Source organism: Ovis aries, chromosome 1 (assembly GCF_016772045.2).
Source record: "Ovis aries strain OAR_USU_Benz2616 breed Rambouillet chromosome 1, ARS-UI_Ramb_v3.0, whole genome shotgun sequence".
Classification (NCBI taxonomy): domain Eukaryota; kingdom Metazoa; phylum Chordata; class Mammalia; order Artiodactyla; family Bovidae; genus Ovis; species Ovis aries.
The window spans coordinates 6,046,755-6,066,965 of NC_056054.1; the positions used below are offsets into that span (position 1 = coordinate 6,046,755).

General features: G+C 53.6%; 1 protein-coding gene across 5 annotated transcripts in view; it reads right to left on the bottom strand.

Annotated features, from left to right (window-relative positions):
• Positions 1–515: 515 nt before the first annotated feature.
• SH3BP4 (SH3 domain binding protein 4) overlaps positions 516–20,211 on the bottom strand; it is a 98,832-nt gene continuing 79,136 nt past the window's right edge. For 3 of the 5 annotated variants that reach the window (XM_042244852.1, XM_027967359.2, XM_060399190.1), the window contains 3 exons: positions 13,905–16,264; positions 3,650–3,838; positions 516–2,437 (listed from right to left, as the gene is read on the bottom strand). In XM_042244852.1, coding sequence (XP_042100786.1) covers positions 2,213–2,437; positions 3,650–3,838; positions 13,905–16,264 — 2,774 coding nt within the window. In that variant the 3' untranslated portion in view covers positions 516–2,212. Of the gene's footprint in view, positions 2,438–3,649; positions 3,839–13,904; positions 16,265–16,555; positions 16,633–17,187; positions 17,340–20,211 lie in introns of all 5 variants that reach the window. The other 2 variants (XM_042244839.2, XM_042244863.2) reach the window with 2 other exon arrangements.

A 20,211-nucleotide genomic window follows, 5' to 3' on the forward strand; every position in this document is an offset into this window, starting at 1 on the left:
ACTCAAGTCACTTCTGAAGGAGGCTGGCCTCCTCCCCATCCTCCCCACCACCTCCAGGAGGGGCTGGGCCCCATCGGTTGCCCCCACCCCATTCCGTTCTCTCCCTGAGCTACGTGGTATTCCGAGAGTGAGGTGAGGGCAGGGCCTCTGGGAGTCTGTCTTGCTCTAACCTGATGTGCACGCTTAGCTGTGTACGGGGGGGTGTGGGATTGGCCAATTCCAGGTGCAAAAGACCGAGAAAAAGGCAAGCCACCTGCACTTTTGGGTACTCTGGGCCACACTGATTCCCATTAGCCAGCAATGGCTGAGATGCCTATATTCCAAGAGCAATTAAATCAGCAGCAAGAAAACAAGATCCTCACTAACCCAAATGTCACCCTGTCATCTATGTCATGTCACCTTGACCGTGGTGGGGGGGCAGAGTGGGGAAACAGGACATTGTTCTGTGCATAGATACACTACGTTTTGTGCTTTATTTAAAGTCTGGTTGGGTACAGAAACACGCACACACACAGTTAGGTTAAAATATCCAAAGAAAATTTACTGCAACCTTCGTACAATTGAATTTGTGCTACAAGACACGTTGCATAGGAAACTATTTAAAGCCCCTGAGGAAAAAAATCTCCGCATTTAAGGTGCGACTGGTTTTGTTTCTTCTTTGGGGAAAAGTGAGAGAGGCTCTCTGGGAAGACTGAAGGCGGAGAGTGGCGCGCAGAATGTGAGATGATTTCGTGGGATGATGGGGAGGGGAATTGTGGGGTGTCTCGGTCTTTGCAGCATAAAATCTGTAGTGTTTTTTGTTGTTGTTTTCTAGCTGTGGGTCTTCCGAATCGGAATCAATAGCTGTAGAATGTTTTCGCCCAATAAGGGATTTACATGGATTATACTAAGTAATTAACGCGCTTCCAGCAAGCAGATTTAGAGAATGAGATTCCGGAATCCCAGATGGCGCATGGCTCATGTAGGCACGGCGCGTGGCCCAGCACCTTCCTGGGCATCGACTCGATAGACCCTCCAGATGCTTCTTCACGCCCATCCCTCACTTTCTTCTGAGACGACGCAACCACGCGACTGCAGAATTCAGCCCAGCAAGGCGATCTCCAGCCATCAAGTCATCTAGGCAACCGTCAGCCAAGTGTCAGATTTTGTTAGAACATTTTCAGACAATGGTCATCCTGCTCAGATAATCTTCATGCTGCTTTTTGTCTTTAAAGATTTCCCTATGCTCTTTATTTCTAAGGAGAGGAGAGACGGACAGACTAGGAGGGGAGAAGGGCTCCATTTCAGGTGAAGTGGAGTTTGGCAAATGCCAGCAGGCGTCTCTGGACATCAGCATAGGGTGTGCTTGTGGTGATGTGTTCTCTGTGCCCAGAAGAGAGGCTGTAAGCTCTGCAGCAAGCCTTCCGTGCCCCCAGGAGAAGCTGGGCGCGGCCTCTCAGAGCTGCAGGGACCACTTGGCTCCGGGTGGCGAAGGGCACCCAGGCAGGGGCTCAGAAAGGCTTCACCTGTGTCGTGGCCGATCCTTCCCGCAACATGAGGCCAGGGTCGGAAGGTAATAAAAACAGGAGGGAAGCGTAGGACCAGGACAGCCTCGGAAAGAACGGGCAGGCACCGACTGGACTCGTTTACTGAGACACCACGTTTCCTATTTGATTTCTTTTTCACACACAGCCAAAAGGGTCCAGCGCCTGACAAGTGCCTTCCCGTGCTCAGTGGTGAAATGCAAAGTGTGTCTGACAACCAGAAACGCTCCCACAACCCTTAAATACATATATACATCTGTCACATAATTTAAAAAGGTCTTTATAGAACATAAAAACCTCAACAGTATCTGACCCTAAGAAGTGTTTTTTTCTTTTAATTTAGGGTCCAGTAAAAAATTAGATAACCACCTTTCTGGTACGCCCTACCCCCATACTTAAAAAAAAAAAACCAAAAACTGATTTTAAATTTAAATTTATACTTAACAAATAGAAAGCTATTTGATTGGCAACTACCTGCAGTAGAAATTCCCTTCGGGCCTCCCCCACGATGGAGAAGGCAGGTGGAACATCATACATGTGCTTGGTCCTGGGTGAGGGTCCAGCTGGGAGGGCCCCTGGGTCTGTCTGAGCAGCTGACCCTCCCTCCCTCCCCGTGCCACGTGCCCGCCTGGGCATCTGGGGCAGACAGAAGGTCCATGCCCCAGAGCAGCAGGAGGTGGGGGACCTGTTCAAATCACGAAGTCATCATGGTCCATGGGACTGAAGGCAGAGGCTCGCAGGATGTCCAGGGAGTTTACCAGGATCAGGGTCCCCGTGAGGTGCTTCCAGCGCTTGGTGATGGGGTTCTTCATCTTGTCCAGGCCGATGTGCAGTTCCTGGATGACATCCCGGTAGCTGTCCCCGATCTGGTGGCTCCAGGTGAGGAGAAAGTCGTAGGCGGGCTTCCACATGGCCTGGATGGTGCAGACGTCCAAAACCAAAAGAGAGAGCAAAGATTAGGGGACGGCGAGAGAGCTGGTCTGAGTTACCTCTCCTAGTACCAGCATCATGAACCCCAAAGCAGAGTCGACCCCGTCCTGGGCTAGCACATTTCAGAGGGGAAAAGGCACTTTGCATGAGAGCAGGTGGGCAGTGCTGAGAGTCAATTACCAGGTAGGTTGATAAGAAGTCCAGGGTCCCCGAGAAAGACAGAGGGGTCTGGGGCCCTCAAGGAGAAAAGGACAAGCTTTTTTTTTTTCCTACTTCGCTTTGTCTTAGTCAATAGAACAAAGTATCTTGCTCAAGTTCATACTTCTTCTTAACAAGAACCCTCTGACTAATCTTGTTATCTTAAGATGCTTATTGCTCTCATCTCAATTTGGGAGTGGGTCTGGTAAAAGTATATACGGCCTTGATAAGACTAGTGAGTGGGGGGCACTCTTCGTCCCCCTTCGGAAGTCTATGTCAGAAGATTTTTTTGTCCTGTTCATACTTTAATAAAACTCTGCTATACAAAAGCACCCGAGTGATCAAGCCTGGTCCCTGGTCCCGAAACTAAATCTTCTTCAGAGATCATGAATCCAACACCGTTCACTGTAAGCTATCAGTACCACATAGTGGCCGAGCCAACAGAAGGGGCCTCTTTCCTTCCAACCCCCATAGCGCTTTCCATTTATTTAGAAACTCGCCACGTCAATAAAGGATGCCCTTACCCTGGGGACTTCCTGCTTCCTAGGTCTCAAGAGCCTTTCCATCTTTCCAGAAGCTTAAAGTGACCTCCACAAAACAAGTGAGAAAACAGATTCTCTGAGTAGGGACCCAGCCAGCCTTGGCTGAGGCCGACAGCACACCAGGAGCTGTCCACCCAACCCTGTGCGGGGCAGAGCCCCATCGTCCCGTGTCCTCCAATTGGGCCGAAGGTAATTTAAGATCAGAATCAGTGAGGGACCGGCAGTTCCAAGGATGCTGTTCCAATGTCCTGCCTGACCGCAGAGCAGCCTCGCCACCACCCAGGGCCTGGCTCCCAACTAAAGATCCCGAGAAGGACGGATGTGCTCCCTCCCGTGAGCCTCCTCTGCACTGAGCACTTGCTTCCACCCGTCAGCATCTGTCCTCCTAAAAAGGCTCTGATGTAGATGCCGTCACCACTGCATTTGACAGGTGGAGGGAAGGGCAGCCGGGCTCACCTCACTGTCCACCACCCCGTTCCTGTCCCGGTGGGGAGACTCGTACGCGTCCATCTGCTGCTTGGACACCTTGGCGAGCTTCTCGGCCAGCTCCCGCCAGCGCTGTGCCACCTCGACCGCCGTGGTCAGGAGTACGAAGTCCTGGATGAGTCTGACCACCAGGCCCTGGCAGTCCATCTTCAGTAAGGCCTGAGGAGGAAGGGGCGGGGATGAGGCAGGGCTGAGAGCAGGCTCTGGGCGCCCGGGAAGCCGGCCCCGCAGAGACCACATGCTGATTCCCTGGATGCTGTGTGGCTTGAGCACCCCCTCTGCTGGAACCCACGATTATAGGATGTACTGGGTCCCCCCACCTGCACATCCTTGCCCTCCTGGAACCTCCTGGTGTGACTGTAAATCACAGCAGGGTCTTTGCAGATGGAACCAGCTACCCAGTGGCCCTGGTGGACTAGGGTGCGTGCCCCTCATCCAACAACTGGTGTCCTTATGCGGCTGGCGTCCTTATGCGGAGAGAAACACACACGCAGGGACAGAGGGAAGATTGCAGGTGGGGACAGGGTGATGCAGCTGCAGCACTGGAGCCCCCAGGAGCTGGGAGAGAGGCACAGACAGACCCCTGCAGAGCCCCCAGAGAAGCCAGCCCTGCGACAGCCCCAGACGGAGGCAGGATGAACCTCAACTGCTTGGAGCCTCCTGGCCTGCGGTTCTTCCACTCGGTAGCCCCAGGACACTGATGGGCGGGGTGGGTGAGATGATGGCTGTTCATGTGTTCCCGCCGCCACTGGGGAAACTGGAGAAGTGATGCGCTTGACCCAGACGGCCAGTGCAGGACGGTCTGGGCGCAGAGCAGGACAAGCTGCCGTCAGCGGGTGGTGAGCCCTGACTCACAGAAGAGACGCAAGAGGGGGCTCAGATTGGGACCTGGAGTGCAGAGCGAGGTCCGGGACCTTGGGTTTTGGAGACACACAAAAGGCTGGGATACAGGGAGGTTGAGAGAGGCCAAACCATCAAGAGTCTCCAGAGTCGATGGGGCCCCACCCTTGTCAAAACCGTGACAGATTTCCAATGTGTCTCTGCACAGGGCTCACTAACTGTGGAGGGACGGGGGGTCAGGAGGAGAAAAGTGCTGTCAGCTGGGAAGGAGGCAATGGGCAGATTCCCAGGCCACGTCCCCGTGTGACCCGAACAGCATGTGGCCCCTCCTTGGATGTCATCCCCCATCCAGGTGAGGGGCTGGTCCACTGGGCAGGCTTTCAACACAAGGCTTGCTGCCCTGGGGTTCTGTGCAGCCAGGCTGGAGGCGGGGGTCACAGTAACATTTCTGGCTTAAAGAAATGAATCCATATCAGTATCGCAAACCCACAGGTCTGCTGTCCCTACACGTCACCCCAAGCCACACGGACGTCTGCTGGGTGTCGGGCTGTGGGTCCCACGGAACCGGCACAGAGCAGGGGACTGTGGTCGACAGGATGGAGCCCCAGCAGGAGGAAAAGACTCGGTGAGGACCAGACCCACCTAAGCCACAGAGCCAAGGCTCACCCCAACCTCATTCACCCAGAAGATTCCCGGATTACAGCCTAATAGCTGCAGAAGGGAGCCTCCAGGGCCCCAGAGATGGGGTCTGAGATGCCCTGGGGCCCTCGGACATCAAGGATGTGACTGAAGAGACACTGAGACCAGGCCCCGCCTCCTTTCTGTCCCTGTAGACTCTGTCCAAGCACCTGAGGCTGTCACTTCAAGGCTCCGCAGAAAAAGTGCTAAAAACATCAAGACACCTACCAGCCAGCCCCTCCCCAGCTGAGCCAAACATGCTGTTCGCTTCAAACATTTTGTGAAGCTGTGGGCAGCTTGGCATCCGAGCAAGGTCAGTCTGCTGGGCTGCTTCTTGAAAGAACGCAGCTATTTTAGACTAAGCGTTCTCGTTGAAGCTTTACATTTATTTGGGGGAACTTAACAAAATGAAGGGACAGTGACTTTGGGCAGGAGGGCTCGCAGAATGCATGGGCATCTCAAACTTTACCTTTAAAACATAAGCTCATTCTGAGGCCATCCAGGGTCCAAGGGCTTAGCAACTGGCTTTAAGGTGGGAAACCAGAAGAGAGGACCATGTGGTCCTTTTCTGATTTTTGTCTTTATAAATAAACTGCTATCATTGAGTCCTTCCAGGCACGGGGCTCATCTACGCCCCAGAAGCCCTATGGAGAGAAGAAAAGCTCATCCCAGTTTGCAGATAAAATTGAGAGGACAGGGTCCAGTGTTGGAGCTGGTCTGGCCTCCAGGCAGCCTGTCCCCGGCTCCCACTCACTGTGTGGGCTGCGTGGTGTCTGATTTATAGACCCCGTAGACACTGGGTGACTTGTCCAGGGTCTCATAGCTCGAGGGGACAGGAGTGCTGCATGGTCTGTTTTATAGACCCTGTAGATGCTGGGTGGCCTGTCCAGGGCCCCATAGCTCGAGGGGACTGAAGGGAGGCAGGTAAGATTTCCCGGCACTCAGGCCAATGGCCTTGCCAGCTCTGTGGGCACCACGTGACTTCAGGACCCATGCATGAGGCTTCAGCGCGATGATTCAGACATTTCAGAAACTGGTCTCTTTGGATTTAGATATCTTCAAGTGACATTGTTTGAAAAACATTAAACGTTTACTAGATTTGTACTGCAGAACATGTTCACGGTATGGGGGGGGCGGGGATGTGTGACAGATTGGTAGAATTCAGGATTTAAATTCTTTTGCTTGAATAATAACAATAATAAAGAAAACAAGGTCCTACTGTACAGCTCAGGGAACTATAGTCAATATTCTGTGATAAACCATAATAAATATGAAAAAGAATGTCTCTCTCTATATGTATAATTGAATCACTTTGCTGTGCAGCAGAAATTAACACGACACTGTAAATCAACTATATTTGAATAGTAAAAAAAAATAAAAGAAAACTTTTGGCGTGGTGTGGTTTGAGCCCAGATGCACGGGGGAGGCAGGGCCCCTGCTAGCCACGCCTACTGTTCTGAGACGGATCCAGCCGATCCCCAGTGACAACGTCCCTCCCAGGCTTCCTCATAGCGTCCCAGCAGCACGTGTGTGCTCAGCTGCCTGTTTTCCAGGTAACAGAACACTTCAGAGTCACCTGCTTCTGATTCGGGGATCCCTGGTGGGGGTGTTCAAAGCTGCTCTCTCCTCAGGGTACAGGGCACAGGGACAAAGGTCCTGAGGAACTCAGACCCTCTCTCTGGCCCCTGAGCGGCTTCAGCTGGGACCAGGTGCTGCCCACACCATCGCCAAGGGGTAGTTCATACATTTTTTTTTTTTTTCTGAAGGATGCATTTTGGGTGCCCACCAAATCTCAGAAATAACATTTTTTCAGCTGCAGGGGTCTGGTTCTGGAACCTTTTCCCTGTGGCACCTCTTTAGTTTCTGCACACACAAGTTAACACAGGTAATCGCAAGGAACAGAACACACCCAAGGAAGCAAAGCACAAAACTGGCCCCAGCTCGACTCTCAGTAGCTGCAGTGACCGTGCCTTAGGTCAGGGTGGCCAAGCCTGCTCTGTAGGGCGAGACAGGATCTGTTTCTGGCTCTGCAGGCAGGGAGGGGGTCTCTGCCTTGGCTACGTGACTGCGGTGGGGCGAGAGAGCACAGTCAGCACTTGAACAGGTGGGCTCGGCTGTGTTCCAGCAAAACTTCCCTTACAAAAGCAGCTGGCCCTCCGGCCAGGGTGCCCATCCCCGTTTGAAAAGACATTCTTATGAGAATACGACAAGCATCATTCTGCGGTATGCTCATTCCAAGCTTCCACTGCAGAGGTTCAAACACCAGAAGGGCCGTCACCATGGCAACCCTGCTCCTCCCTGTATTAGCGCCCTCGGGGCTTCGGGACCACCTGGCAGGAAAGAGCCCAGAAACCTCCCTAAGTGTACAGCTGGTAGGTAGCGGCATCCTCTTCCGGGGGAGAAGGTAGTTTTGCTCCCATTTCAGAGTCCTTCATCCCAACCTCTCCAGCCCCAACTCTCCCTGATCTCAACACTCCCCTTATTTCCATTCGCTTCTCCAGGTAGGTGTTGATTTCACCTACGACCTTACTCCTAAAACCACCACCTGCCTAGACTTGTATTCTATAGCAACTTCCTCTTTTTTCAGAGAAACTCCCCCCCGAGAGCCCACAGCATCCTTCCCTCCCGCCCCTGGACTCCCACCGCCACCACCCGTGACTCCTGGTCACCCACTTCGACGGCTTCGCTCCTGGCGGCCCCAGGACCAGTTCTGATTGCTGGCTTAGGCCCCTTCAGGAGAGGTCGCCCTGTCCACAGCCCGGTTCCTCCTGCAGTTCCAGCCAACTCTCCGTCCTTCCCTCCCAGCCCGGAGGGCAGACTCCTTGCTGCTCCCTCAGGGTGTAACTCCCAGAGTGAAGAATAGTCTTACGTCCAAAGAGTGTTGCTAAATGAAAACATTTCCAGTTCTTACAGAGCTAGGTTTCTGAGGGGTCTGTCTGCCACCCTCCACACACATGTGCGTGCGCACGCGCGCGCACACACACACACACACACACACACACGAGATGGCCGTCACCCAAATCCTTACCGTCCTCGAGTAGGAGCCAAGCCCTCCCCTCCACTCACTGTAGTCCCCAAGTCCTGGAACAAATACACAGCAATGTTTCTCACCTGGATTTTCAACCACACTCAGAAAACTCTTCCCCAGACCCACAAAGTGTGCCAAAAGCAGCATCAATGCCTTAAAAACAGAACACACTCTGCCATTTCTCAGCCTCACAGCTGCTGCGTGTTCAGTCGCTTAGATGCATCCAACTCTTCCGCGAGCCCCTGGACTGTACCCTGCCAGGCTCCTCTGCATATGGGATTTCCCAGGCAAGAATACTGCAGTGGGTTGCCATTTCCTTCTCCAGGGCATCTTCTTGACCCAGGGATCGAGTTTGCATCTCCCGTATTGGCAGGCGGGTTCTTTACCCCTGAGTCACCTGTGGAAGCCCTCTCACTCTAACAAAACAAAACGAAATCCCAGACGTGGGAACCCAAGGCTCAAAGAGGCGAGAAGGGTGCACACCCACCAGCAGGGGCCACTCAGTCCGGTCACTGCAGAGACAGAGATGGACACCGGTGGGCTTTTAAATCATCCCCCGTCACTCTCGCGCCTTGCTCGCCTCAATGTGACTCTGCTGCCACGGCCAACGCTGGCTCCTCCTCCTCCGGACGGTGCCTGCAGCTGGCAGAATGCTTTCACGAAACAGAGGGGTGAGCCTGCAGGGTCGCAGGGCTGGGACCTGCCCCGGAGCAGCGCTGGTAACGGTGAGGCCGGGCGCCACGGCTTTCCTGGAGACGGAGGACCAGAGCATCTGCCCAGCTGGGGGCGGCAGCTCTGCACAGACCCAGAGCCGCCTGCTCACATGCTCCGGGGAGAGAAGCTGACCACAGACAGTGCAGGGCAAACCCAGGGAACGGAGGAAGATCCATGGTGTCTACACTGCTGACCGCTAACACAGGCTGCTTTGGAAGACGGGCCCGGAGTGGGGGCCTTCTGCTGCTGTTTCTCAGGACTGGCAAATAACGATGTAAAAAGAGCATCTGCCATCTTCACAAACAGAAATTCTAATGAGGACTATCTTCATTTTGGAAAAAAAAAACAAAACTGGGATGAGCCACAGCAGCGGGCCAGACGCAGGACCCCGGGGAGCTCTGAAGGTCAGCATGGCTGTGCACGTGGCCTGGGGACCACCCCTCTGGGCCACAGCACAGACCCGGAGCCATCCGACCCCCACCCAGCATGGCAGGACGGAGAGAAAGCCCAGGGCCTCCTCGCAGGCCGCCCACCCTCTTGCCAAGGTGGGCCAGGCCAAGGGTGGGGCGGGGGTGGGGGGCACTGCCTGTCAGCCATGTGGCTTGGAGGCTGGGAGGTGACAAGGGACAACAACACAGCTGGGTGGGTCCCCAAGGAGAAGGACACAACTGGGTCCCCTTCCCGTCCCCTAAAACACTTATCCCATCCCCCAGCCCAACCCCCAAGGAATAAAGCACGATGTCATCTAGCCTGGGCCACCCCCACCGTCAGCACGCGGTCATCTCGCCTTAGCCCAGCCTCTGGCGCTACCCCACCCCCTGTCCCCTGCACCCTTGGCCCTTGCCCATGTTGTGCCTTCAACCCAACAGCCCCTCTCTGCTGGGTGGGCTGCAGCCCACCTCCCATGTCAGCCCCTCTCTGCTGGGTGGGCCGCAGCCCACCTCCCATGTCAGCCCCTCTCTGCTGGGTGGGCCGCGGCCTATCCCCTGTGTCAGCCCTCCCCCCAACATTTGCCTTTCCCTGGCCCACTCATGTCAAGGGGATCTTTTCTTCGGGGCCCATCACTGATTGGTCCTGCACGCCTGTGGGTGTTCACTCTGCGTCTCCCTCAAGGAAAGGCGCAACACCCTACCCCCAAATAAGGGCACAGCAGACACCCGAGACATGTTTCATGCACATGGAGTACAAACACCCGCCCTGGCTGGATGGGGCGGCTCTTCCGAGCTCTGTTAGAAGCCGCAGCCATATGCCCGCCACCAGCTCCCCCCGGCTTGTTTCTGACAACAGAACTTGACTTCAGAAGCTCTTCAAATATGTGGTACCTCTTCCAGCATCTTCCCAACCACAAGTCCCGCCAGCTAAGCGATCCTCAGGGGGGTTCATTCAAAGCTCTCTCATGCCTGGGGGTGCTCCGCGAGCTCTGTCCATCCTGGCTACTCTCCTCGGGGTCAGCGTCTCGCCTCTCCCCACGTCCACGATAGTCGGGGTGGCGGTAGCGTCACCCGTGTTGGACGGCCATCTTTTGTCAGACAGACCTCTACTGGAGAGCTGGGCAGACCGGGGACAGAGGGGTGCTTTCCACGGTGGTTACACCGTGTGGGTGAGACAGGGCCGCAGAGAAAACAGCTGGAGGTCACAGCTACATAAGGTGCTGCTGGACCAGCTCTGATATTGAACAGATGCACTAAAACGGTGAAAGAGGGAACAGAACCAGAGAACAGAAACACACCCGACCTCAGGAGACTGCGTCCAGGTCAGACTCTCAGCCGGCCTCACTCACTCACTCGTGTGTTCACTCACGTATCAGGTATCTGGGTGTTTCCCGTGTGCCAGCATCCTTTCCCTCGTGGAGTTCATATCCAATTAGCCTAATGATAAGGACCGTGAACACGAGGAAACAAGAACATTTCGGATGTGAGAGAGCGCCATGAGGACAAAGCTACACACAGGGAGTAACACAGGGAGCCTGGCGCAGTGACCCAGAGGCGCCAGGTCCCTTCATCGAGGGCGGCAGGCAAGGTCTGACAAGGACATCTGAGCCGGATCTGAAGGACATAAAACGCAGCCACGTGAAGCTGGAGTGGAGAGAATTCCAGGCAGAGGGAACAGCACGTGCAGAGGCCCGGGGCAGGGGCAGCCAGGTGAGTCCAAGACACAGAGAAACGGCCACCGGTGTAGCCGGTGTGCAGCGGCGGGTACGACCCCCAGCGGCGGGCCAGGCGGGGCCGGGTCTTTCAGGGCCTGTGGGCCAGAGGAAGGGGCTGGACCTTGTTCTCAGGGCGGCGGAAGGCTGGACAACTCAGTCCTCGGTTCCTTTTTCTTCTCCTCTGCCTGCAAATGTACAGTCCGAAAACCTTCACCACTTTTAATTCATTCAGTCACTGCTTCCAAACCAAGGAGTTATAACTGAACAGAAAGCTACCTTCAAAACGAGAGGGGCGGGGAAGAGGTGGTCTGCCTGTGACAGGGCTGGAGAGAGGGGGGCAGGTTAAATCAGCCACTGAGGCCACAGGAAGCCTGACTGCCCAGTGATTTGTTAAGTCCCTGGAAATAAAACACCTGGTTTCCAGCGACTCCCCAGACACGCTGGGATAAATCAGCCTGTGGTTTCTAGAAGTTTGGCCAACCATTCAAACCTGCCAGCCCACAAGATGAGGCGATAGGAGAGAAGCCGGGGAGGGTGGGAGAGGGGAAACACTGCTAAACCAGTTCCACTGTGGCACTGCAAATCCAACCTTGTCCCAGGGCCACGCTCCTGCCAAGGTCGGGTTTCATTTCCTCCTTGCCTGGGAGTCCTGGTGGGTGCGGGGCTGGCAGGGGATGGGGGGAGGTCCGAGTTGCACATGGAACCCCGCTCCCCTCCCGACTAACCCAAGGAAGCGTCCCGAAAAACCCGCTCTCAGAAAAAGCTCCCCAAGTTGAACAAAAAGATGAAAAGAAACAAGTTGGAAATGGAAGCTGAGCGCCACCTCCTCAGTCCGCCCAGGTTCACTCATCCTGCCCCATTCAAGGGACGATTTCTAGCTGTGAGGAAGGACCGATTAAATACCCTTCATGGTCCATGAACGCACATCATTCCACCATCCAGGAGGATCCCTGCTGGTGGCTCCCTCCTGCCCCCCTGCATGAGGTCCATCCACGAGGGCATCGCGCAACTCAGGCTGGACACAAACTGCGAGAATTGATCTCACGGGTGGGCTGGCGGGATGAGCCCTGAAGGGGGGCCCTGGCTCCTTTCTGTGTGGGAGCCCCATCCAGGGCCTGGGCAGGTTCCTCTGTTGCCCATCCCCCCGACTGAAGCTACCATCAGTGATGGATGCCCTCGGTGACCTCCTGGTTGCCACCTCCAGGTCCGGTCTCCCTCCTGTGGGCAAAGTCAGGCTCTTATCCCGTACCGTGTGTCTGGCACTTTGTATTATTGTGGGGCCACTTTCACGGGGTCTTTCTTGATGCCTTGCTTCCTGTGAGGCTGCCGTTCATGCTCCCTGCAGCAGGGGCCATGCCCCCGTGGACCGTATCCCTTTTGCACACCCCAGCCCCAGAGGGCAGCACGGGACGTGAATGCAACACCTCCATCCACGCACACACCCTCACACCCACACAAACACGCCGGGCCCATCCATTCCAACAGGCACTCACTCAGAATGGCAGGTGCTGGGGGAAGGAGGGGAGTTGAGGCCACAGAAACGCAGGGGCGCTAGGAGTCATACCTTACAGGGCTTAGGAGGTGAAAAGGGCTGTGTGGAATGGGCGGAACGAGGAAAAAAATAGGTTATGACCGAGTCACCGGCTTCCCACGGGAACAAAAACTAGTGGCATGTTCGTATCGGGGGACAGGGAAGGGAACTGAGTCGGCTTCTGTTACAGAAAGAATCAACAGAATGTCTGCTGGCATGAATTCAACCAGGGATGCCCAGAAGGCATCAAGCTTCTCCCAGGTAACTGCACCGGCAGTTAGAGTGACCAGCGCAGAGCCCAGGCCTGTGAGAAGCTGTGAATGGGTAAGCCAGGCGCTTTCCAGTTGGTTTATAAGCTCTAACCAGCAGGGGGCGCTCTAACCACCCCCTCTTTACTTAGGATTCCAGTTCCCAGTTGTGCTGGCAAAAACAGAGGCTGTCCTCACTCGAGTTTTCTGAAGGAAATTACTCTGAATGTTCACTGGAAGGACTGATGCTGAAGCGCCAAGAATACTTTGGCCACCTGATGAGCCGACTCATTGGAGAAGACCCTGATGCTAGGAAAGATTAAGGGCGAGAGGAGAAAGAGATGACAGGGGATGAGATGGTTGGATGGCACTGCCCACTTGATGGACATGAGTTTGAGCAAGCTCCGGGAGACAGGGAAGGAAGAGGCAGCCTGGGGTGCTGCAGTCCACGGGGGTGGCAAAGAGTTGGACGTGACAACAACTGAACAACAACAATAACAACCGCAACGTCACCCCAAATCAAACAGAAGCAAAACGGAGGAAGAGGAAATGATACTGAGGAGGGTAGAGCCTTCAAGTAAGAACCAGAGAGAAAAATTCACATGGTGATCAAGTTAGACTTTGGGGCAGTGGTTCACCAAACTTTCATGTCACAGGTCCCCCTGGAGATCTGAGGAAAGGATGGATTTCCTCCCAGGAGATCTAAACAGGAGCGGGTGGACACAGGGCCCCCTAGTGCCCCAACCCCCACATCCGGCAGGGGGAGATGCATTCTGACCTCTGAGGAGCTCACAAATTCAGCGGGAGGAGACCTGAAAGACCCTCACGCCCCGGTGGCGCTGAGCTCTTTGGGGCTCCCCTCCCCGAGGCCCACGTAAATGCCTGTCCCCAGGTGTATGTTGAGTGTCCGGGAGCAGAGAGGGGCCCCAGACCCTGGGCCCAGCGACTGAGGAAACCACTCCTGTGCCCGCGTGTGCCAGGGCTTTAAGGCCAGACTGGGCCCCCAGCCTCCGCGAAGCCGTGCCCCGCCGGCCACTCACCATCATGAGCTCCTTCTGGAAGGACTTCCGGTCTTTGTTGTCCGCGTTGTTGCAGTCTTCCTTCAGCTTCTCCAGGACGGACGCTACCCGCTCGGGCTCGCTGTCCAGCTCGGCCCGGCAGAAGAAGGTGAGCGGCAGGTCCCCGTAGCCCAGGGCGTCCGCGAAGGAGCGCCAGCTGCTGACATTCTCCATGAGCAGCGTGCGGACGGAGGCGTAGATGTAGGTGAGGAACTTGCAGGGCCGCAGGATCTGCTCCAGCAGCGCGGACGTGCTCAGCTCGGGCCCCGCCAGCAGGCTGGGCCGCGCCCTGCCCACCACCAGCACGTTCTTGGCGTGCACCAGGCCCACCCTGCCCTGGTGGTAGCCGATGTACCACTCCTTTGTCCAAAGCTGCCCCTTGAGCCGGATCTTCTCCTCGCTGAGCAGCGCGATGGCGTCGCCCTTCTTGTACTCCAGCAGGTAGTGGTTCTTGCTCTGCCGCACCACCGTCTTGAGTAGCTTGCCGAACTTGAGGCTGGACACGGGACGGTCCTGAAACGTCGGGTACTTGGTGGTGGCGGCCAGCGGGGACAGGATAATCTTCCCCACCTCGTTCTTCTTGAGGAAGCGTCTCTGCCCGGATGGCTTGATGGCGCTTTTGGGGGGCGGCTGGGGGGTCTGCACACAAAACTGGGTGAGGATGGCCTCCTGGTCGTCTTTCACCTGAACCCGCAGCGTGAAGTCAGAGAGCTCGCTGGGGTTCTGGCATGTGATGGGGAAGATGAGGCGGCTAACCTTGCCCAGCTTCACCTGGAACCCTCTCACGGCCTTGGCCTGATCGCTGGCTTTGACCTCGTAGTTGGTCATGTTGGAAAACACACAGACTTGGAGATCCTGGGGCCTGGACAGAACGAACTGGTGCTTGCCCCAGAGTTGCAGGGCCACTGGGGCCGGGGTAGGGGCCTGGCGGGTGACCTCGCTGACCAGGAGGGTCTTTGGGGCGCAGTCATGCCCAAAAATGGTCACCACTGTCTTGAAGGACGGGTGGATGTGTTTGGGGCCGTAGAGACCCACGGTGACTTTTTTATTGATGAAGTCCCAGACCGTGGAAGGGTAGAGGATGTTCGGGCCATGGGCGACGATGGCCAGGTACATACAGGGCTCCAGGTTGTCCAGCTGGACCTGGACTGTGTCCCCGTAGCTGTAGGCGAGAGGGATGGGGACGTAGGGCCCCTCTTTGGAGTCGCTCCTCAGGCACTGGAGGCCCACCGTGCTTTTGCTGAAAATGTCGCTCTTCACCTCGGCTGACACCTTCATCTCCAGGATGAGGTGGGTCTTCACCTCCAGGGTGCTCAGCTTCACCTCCAGCACTGGGCTGATGGAGCTGCACCGGTCGCTGTTGAGCTCCAGCGGGGGGTCCAGCAGAGCCTTCATGGAGACCTGCTGCATCTCCCCGGGAGCCACGTGGCCCTCGGGCACGTGGATGCTGATGTTGGCGTCAGGCAGCTGGACGGCGCCCCCTGAGCTGTCCAGCTTACACACGATGTTCGTCTCTACCGCCTGGGTCTGGCCCCACCCAGGGCTCTGGCCCAGCAGGTCCAGGTCGTGGCAAGACCGGGCCAGCTTCCGGTGGCTCAGCCAGGCGGCCCGGAAGTCCTCGCGGCTCTGGAACTGCTCGGGGGCTGGCGATTTCAAGCCCGTGAAAAACCCTGAGGACGCGGGCGCATCGGACTTGGCCTGGAGCACGGAGAGCTCCGAGAGGCTGTAGGAACGCTTGCTTCGGAAGAAAGGGTTGTCCCGCTTGACGGGCGGCTCCGCAGGGACGCGGCCGGCGGCCGGCAGCTCATCGAAGATGTTGCCGGTGCTGTTGGTGGTCGCCGAGCTGGACTCGGTGAAGGAGGACGTCCCCGTGTCGAAGAGGAGCAAGTCCACGGCGCTTCTGGGCGTCAGCTCGTCCACGCTGGGCATCGCCGGGATGTTCCCGTTGAGAAATGGGTTCGTCTGGACTCCGCTCCAGAAAGGATTATTACTGTAGGCTTTGCTGGATTCCTTCTTGGCATCCGTCCACCCCCCGAGCAAATCGAGCTCCTTGGCGACTTCATCCGGGCTGTCTGGAAGATTGTCAATCATCCCGCTGTCGCTGAGGGTGGAGTTCCGGTAGTTTAAGGGCTGCACGTAGGAGGAGGGGATGTAGCCCATCTCCGTGGTGTTGTGCGCGTACCACCACTCCCCGCCCGACGTGTCCAGGACATACAGGTGGTCGCCCTTGGAGAACTTGAGGGTGGTGAAGTTGGTTGGGCAGTAGTCCTTGATTGCAATCACCTCCTTCGCGTTTCCAAAGGGTGTGGGATTGTCGACCAGCAAGGCACTGGGAGAAGGCACTGTGCAAGATAAAGAACAGGAGGTGAGGGTGGGCTCCCAAGAAGAGGCAGAATGTTGTCCCAAGCCACAAAGAAAAGAAGCCTGGGAAACCTTCACCCCTGACATGGAGACAACAAGCCAGGCATAATCGACAGAAACCAACCACTGAAATCTGGGGTCTGATTCACCTGGCTGATTCTCCCCAAATTCCATGACATCCCAATCACAGTCTAAGTCAGGTAGAAAGCCTCTCCACCATCCATAGAAATACAAATCAGCATGATAGAATTATCCGATGTCCTGGGTTTTACCATAAAGCAGGCTGAGTGCCAAAGTATTGATACTTTCAAACTGTGGTGCTGGAGAAGACTCTTGAGTGTCCCTGGGACTGCAAGGAGATCAAACCAGTCAGTCCTAAAGGAGATCAACCCTGAATATTCTTTGGAAGGACTGATGCTGAAGCTGAAGCTACAAAAATACTTTGGCCCCCTGATGCAAAAAGATGACTCATTGGAAAAGACCATGATGCTGGGAAAGACTGAAGGCAGGAGGAGAAGGAGGTGGCAGAGGATGAGATGGTTGGACGGCATCACAGGCTCAATGGACATGAGTCTGAGGAAGCTCCGGGAGATGGTGAAGGACAGGGAAGCCTGCAGTGCTATAGTCCATGGGGTCACAAAGAGTCAGACATGACTTATTGACTGAATGACAACTGGGGTTTTGAACATCTCCTTTTAACTGGACTTTTCTTGATTCAACTAACTTACTGGGACTGCTGCTAAGTCAAAAGAGAAGTTGAAAATGATTTAGAAAAACAGTGTTAAATGACCCAATGCGTGTAACCAAAGACCAGGAAAGCCCTCCAGCAGAAATCTCTTTGTGTCTAAAAACCATTTCCACTCTCTCCCTTCCAAATAAAATACATAAACCGAGGGGAACGTACCCTTGATAATCAGACCCGTTTCCTTGTTCCCAAGTTGAACCCATTTTTCATCAAACTGTTTATATGAAATAAGATTTTTGAGTCGGGTCTCTTTCAGCCTCTTTTAAACAATCGTTCAGAAGAACACCATGAAATCATTTCTCTCTCATCCCCTGAAAATTAAAGGTTGAGGTTCGGTCATAATTCACGTTCTTTTGAACAACTCTTTAAGCAATCTGAAAAAATGCCAACACTTTAAACAACTGACTCAAGCTAATTTATGGCTCTTGGTGTCCAACTATGTGTTACCAATGTAGACAGCAATTGAAACAGCAGAAAAAGAAAGTCATCTAAACAAGTAGGATGTGTTTTGAAAAATAACGGATAATTAAAAACCTCCCATAGGCGACAAAGTACATATACCTAAGTAGAGGATTAGGGTTAAGAGGATGAACACATTTCTTTCTGATGGAAATAACCCCATATGTTGGCCCCCTTCCTCACCCCAGCTGTGCCTTGTTTTACAGAGTTTGCTGCCTTCCTGTTACAGATAAATGAAAGCAGATTTTCTTAGTTGTCTTAAATGAACAAGCAAAGACAGGACATTTTTAGTGGAATTACACTTTCATCTTGTCTAATGTATGACTAAGTCAACAGATATACTAGTCTATCAAATCGGCAGTCCTGCCAAAAAAATTCACCTGCCCATTTCCCTTTCCTAAAGAAAATAAAAATAAATTAAACTGTATAAAGGAAATGATAATGAATTATATTGTATTTCTTCAGCAAAGTCTCAGGAAATAAGGTAGGAAGTTTCTATTTATTGACACTAACTAAATTACAGAGATATGCTTGGCAGGGTGTGTACCTGGGCCTTGGGGAGGCTGTCACCTACCACCAAGTCTGGAGTGTCAGAGAAAATCTGGCTCTGGGATCATCAGACCTGGGCTTTTAATCTGCACCCTTAGGGCTTCCCTGTGGCTCAGCTGGTAAAAGAAACCATCTGCAATGCGGGAGACCTGGGTTCGCTCCCTGGGTTGGGAAGATCCCCTGGAGAGGGGAACAGCTACACACTCCAGTATTCTGGCCTGGAGAATTCCACAGACTGTGTAGTCCAGGAGGTCACAAAGAACTGGATTATGACTGAGCAACTTCTTTCCCTTTCACTTTAGCAGCTGTGGGATCTCTGGAGCCTGGGATTGTTCATGATGGATAAACATCTATCCTCAGTGGGCTCTGGTAAGGATTAAATGAGATGATGCTGATGAAGTGACGGAAATAATGATGCTTAGTCCAAGCAAAGGACTCACAAAACCGATGAACTTATAGTTACTGCAGGGAAGGGACAGTTAGGGAGTTTGGGATGGACATGTACATGCTGCTATGTTTAAAATGGATAACCAACAAGGACCAACTGTATAGTACTGAGAACTCCGCTCCATGTTATGTGACAGCCTGGATGGGAGGGGAGTTCAGGGCAGAATGGATACACGTATATGTCTGGCTGAGTCCCTTTGCTGTTCACCTGAAACTATCACATTGTTAATCAGCTATCCCCGATACAAAATAAAAAGTTTAAAAATTAAATAAAGCAATAAACATCTCGAGCCCCCTCCTAATTTAATTTTTCTCCATAGCATTTATCATCAACCAATACAAAATGTCCCTACATATTTATTTTGGTTTTGGGGGGAGGGTTCCATTGCCCCACTAGGCTGTATGCTCTGTTAGGGTATGTCTTGCTCACAGTAGTTGCTTACAGCAGAGAAGCAACATCCATGTTACTGAAACAAGGTGCTGGCCGAAGTCAAAGTTAGTATTCCCGTGGCTTTGCCCTTCTGTAAAATCACACCGGAGAGAAATCACTTAACACAAAAAGGAGGGAGTGAATAAAAACAGCCAAGCCAAAGATAACAGCTTCGAGGCGGGGTGGGAAGAAGGGAGCTGGGTCAGCTGAGGTCCAAGGATAGCATAAGATCTTCCCCGCTACTTTGTTTTCCAGTCACAGGCTCCAGGAACACAAACAATTTTTTGTTTCCTTGACACATCTCATGAAAGTGTCACATAAAAATTAAAAGTGTCACATGAAAATTAAAGAAAGTTGGCCGGCTATTAAAATCTTGTTAGACGTCCTCAAAAGTTATATCCCTATTACGTTCCTCCAGAATAATTCTCTTACAGTAATATTTTTTTAAATTAACAACCAAAGCGATTAAGCAGGATGTAGCCTGAGAAAATGTATCAGTGCAAAAGAAGAATAAAAATGGTTTTACTTAATATTCCAAGCTTTCTTCTTAGGAGAGGAGTGGCTACCGACTTCACTTAAGGATGAGGCGCATCTGATGGGAGGCTGCGCCCTTTCTAGTCGGGACCGTGTGGAGGTGGACCGCGGGGTGAGCTCCCTTCTAAGACCTGCCTCTTTATCAGTTGAGTGCCACAGACACCTGGGGACAAGAGGCTGGGACTTCCATTAAGTCAGATGCAGGAAAATCCCTATCGAGTTCCATCTTAATGAATTCTGGAGAGTGCTGCCCAGATTCACAGGTACCTTGATTTTTAATACAAAAAAATATCCCTGAGTGTCAGGAGGTTCAACTTACTGAATAATACATTTCCTACCCTTCTGCCTTGGTTCTTATACAGGAAAAAACATTTATCAGGTGTGGAAGACATTGTGCCAGATATTTTGCCTGAAATAAGATCCCACCTTGAAGCTGGCTTTATCATCAGGATGTGCAGGGAGCTGCTGGGCTGAAATGCTGCCTGGGCCACTGGTTGCCCCCTCAGGAGTGTGGTCCAGGGGTCTCTCCCCACTCCATCCCCCTAACCTAACCGGTCCTGCCTCACAGTCCCAGCTGTCTCGCCTCCCTTCCTTCCCAGCTGCAGCATTCTTTTAGGATCAGCGTCATCATCTTTCAACATTCTGCTTTCTTCTCTTCATTTCAACATCTCCAGCCCAAACCCCACAACTTAAGTTCCCAGTTTCCCACTTCAACTGTGAGTAGCTGGGTTATAAGGAAAACAGTGCCTAGTACCCGACTACGA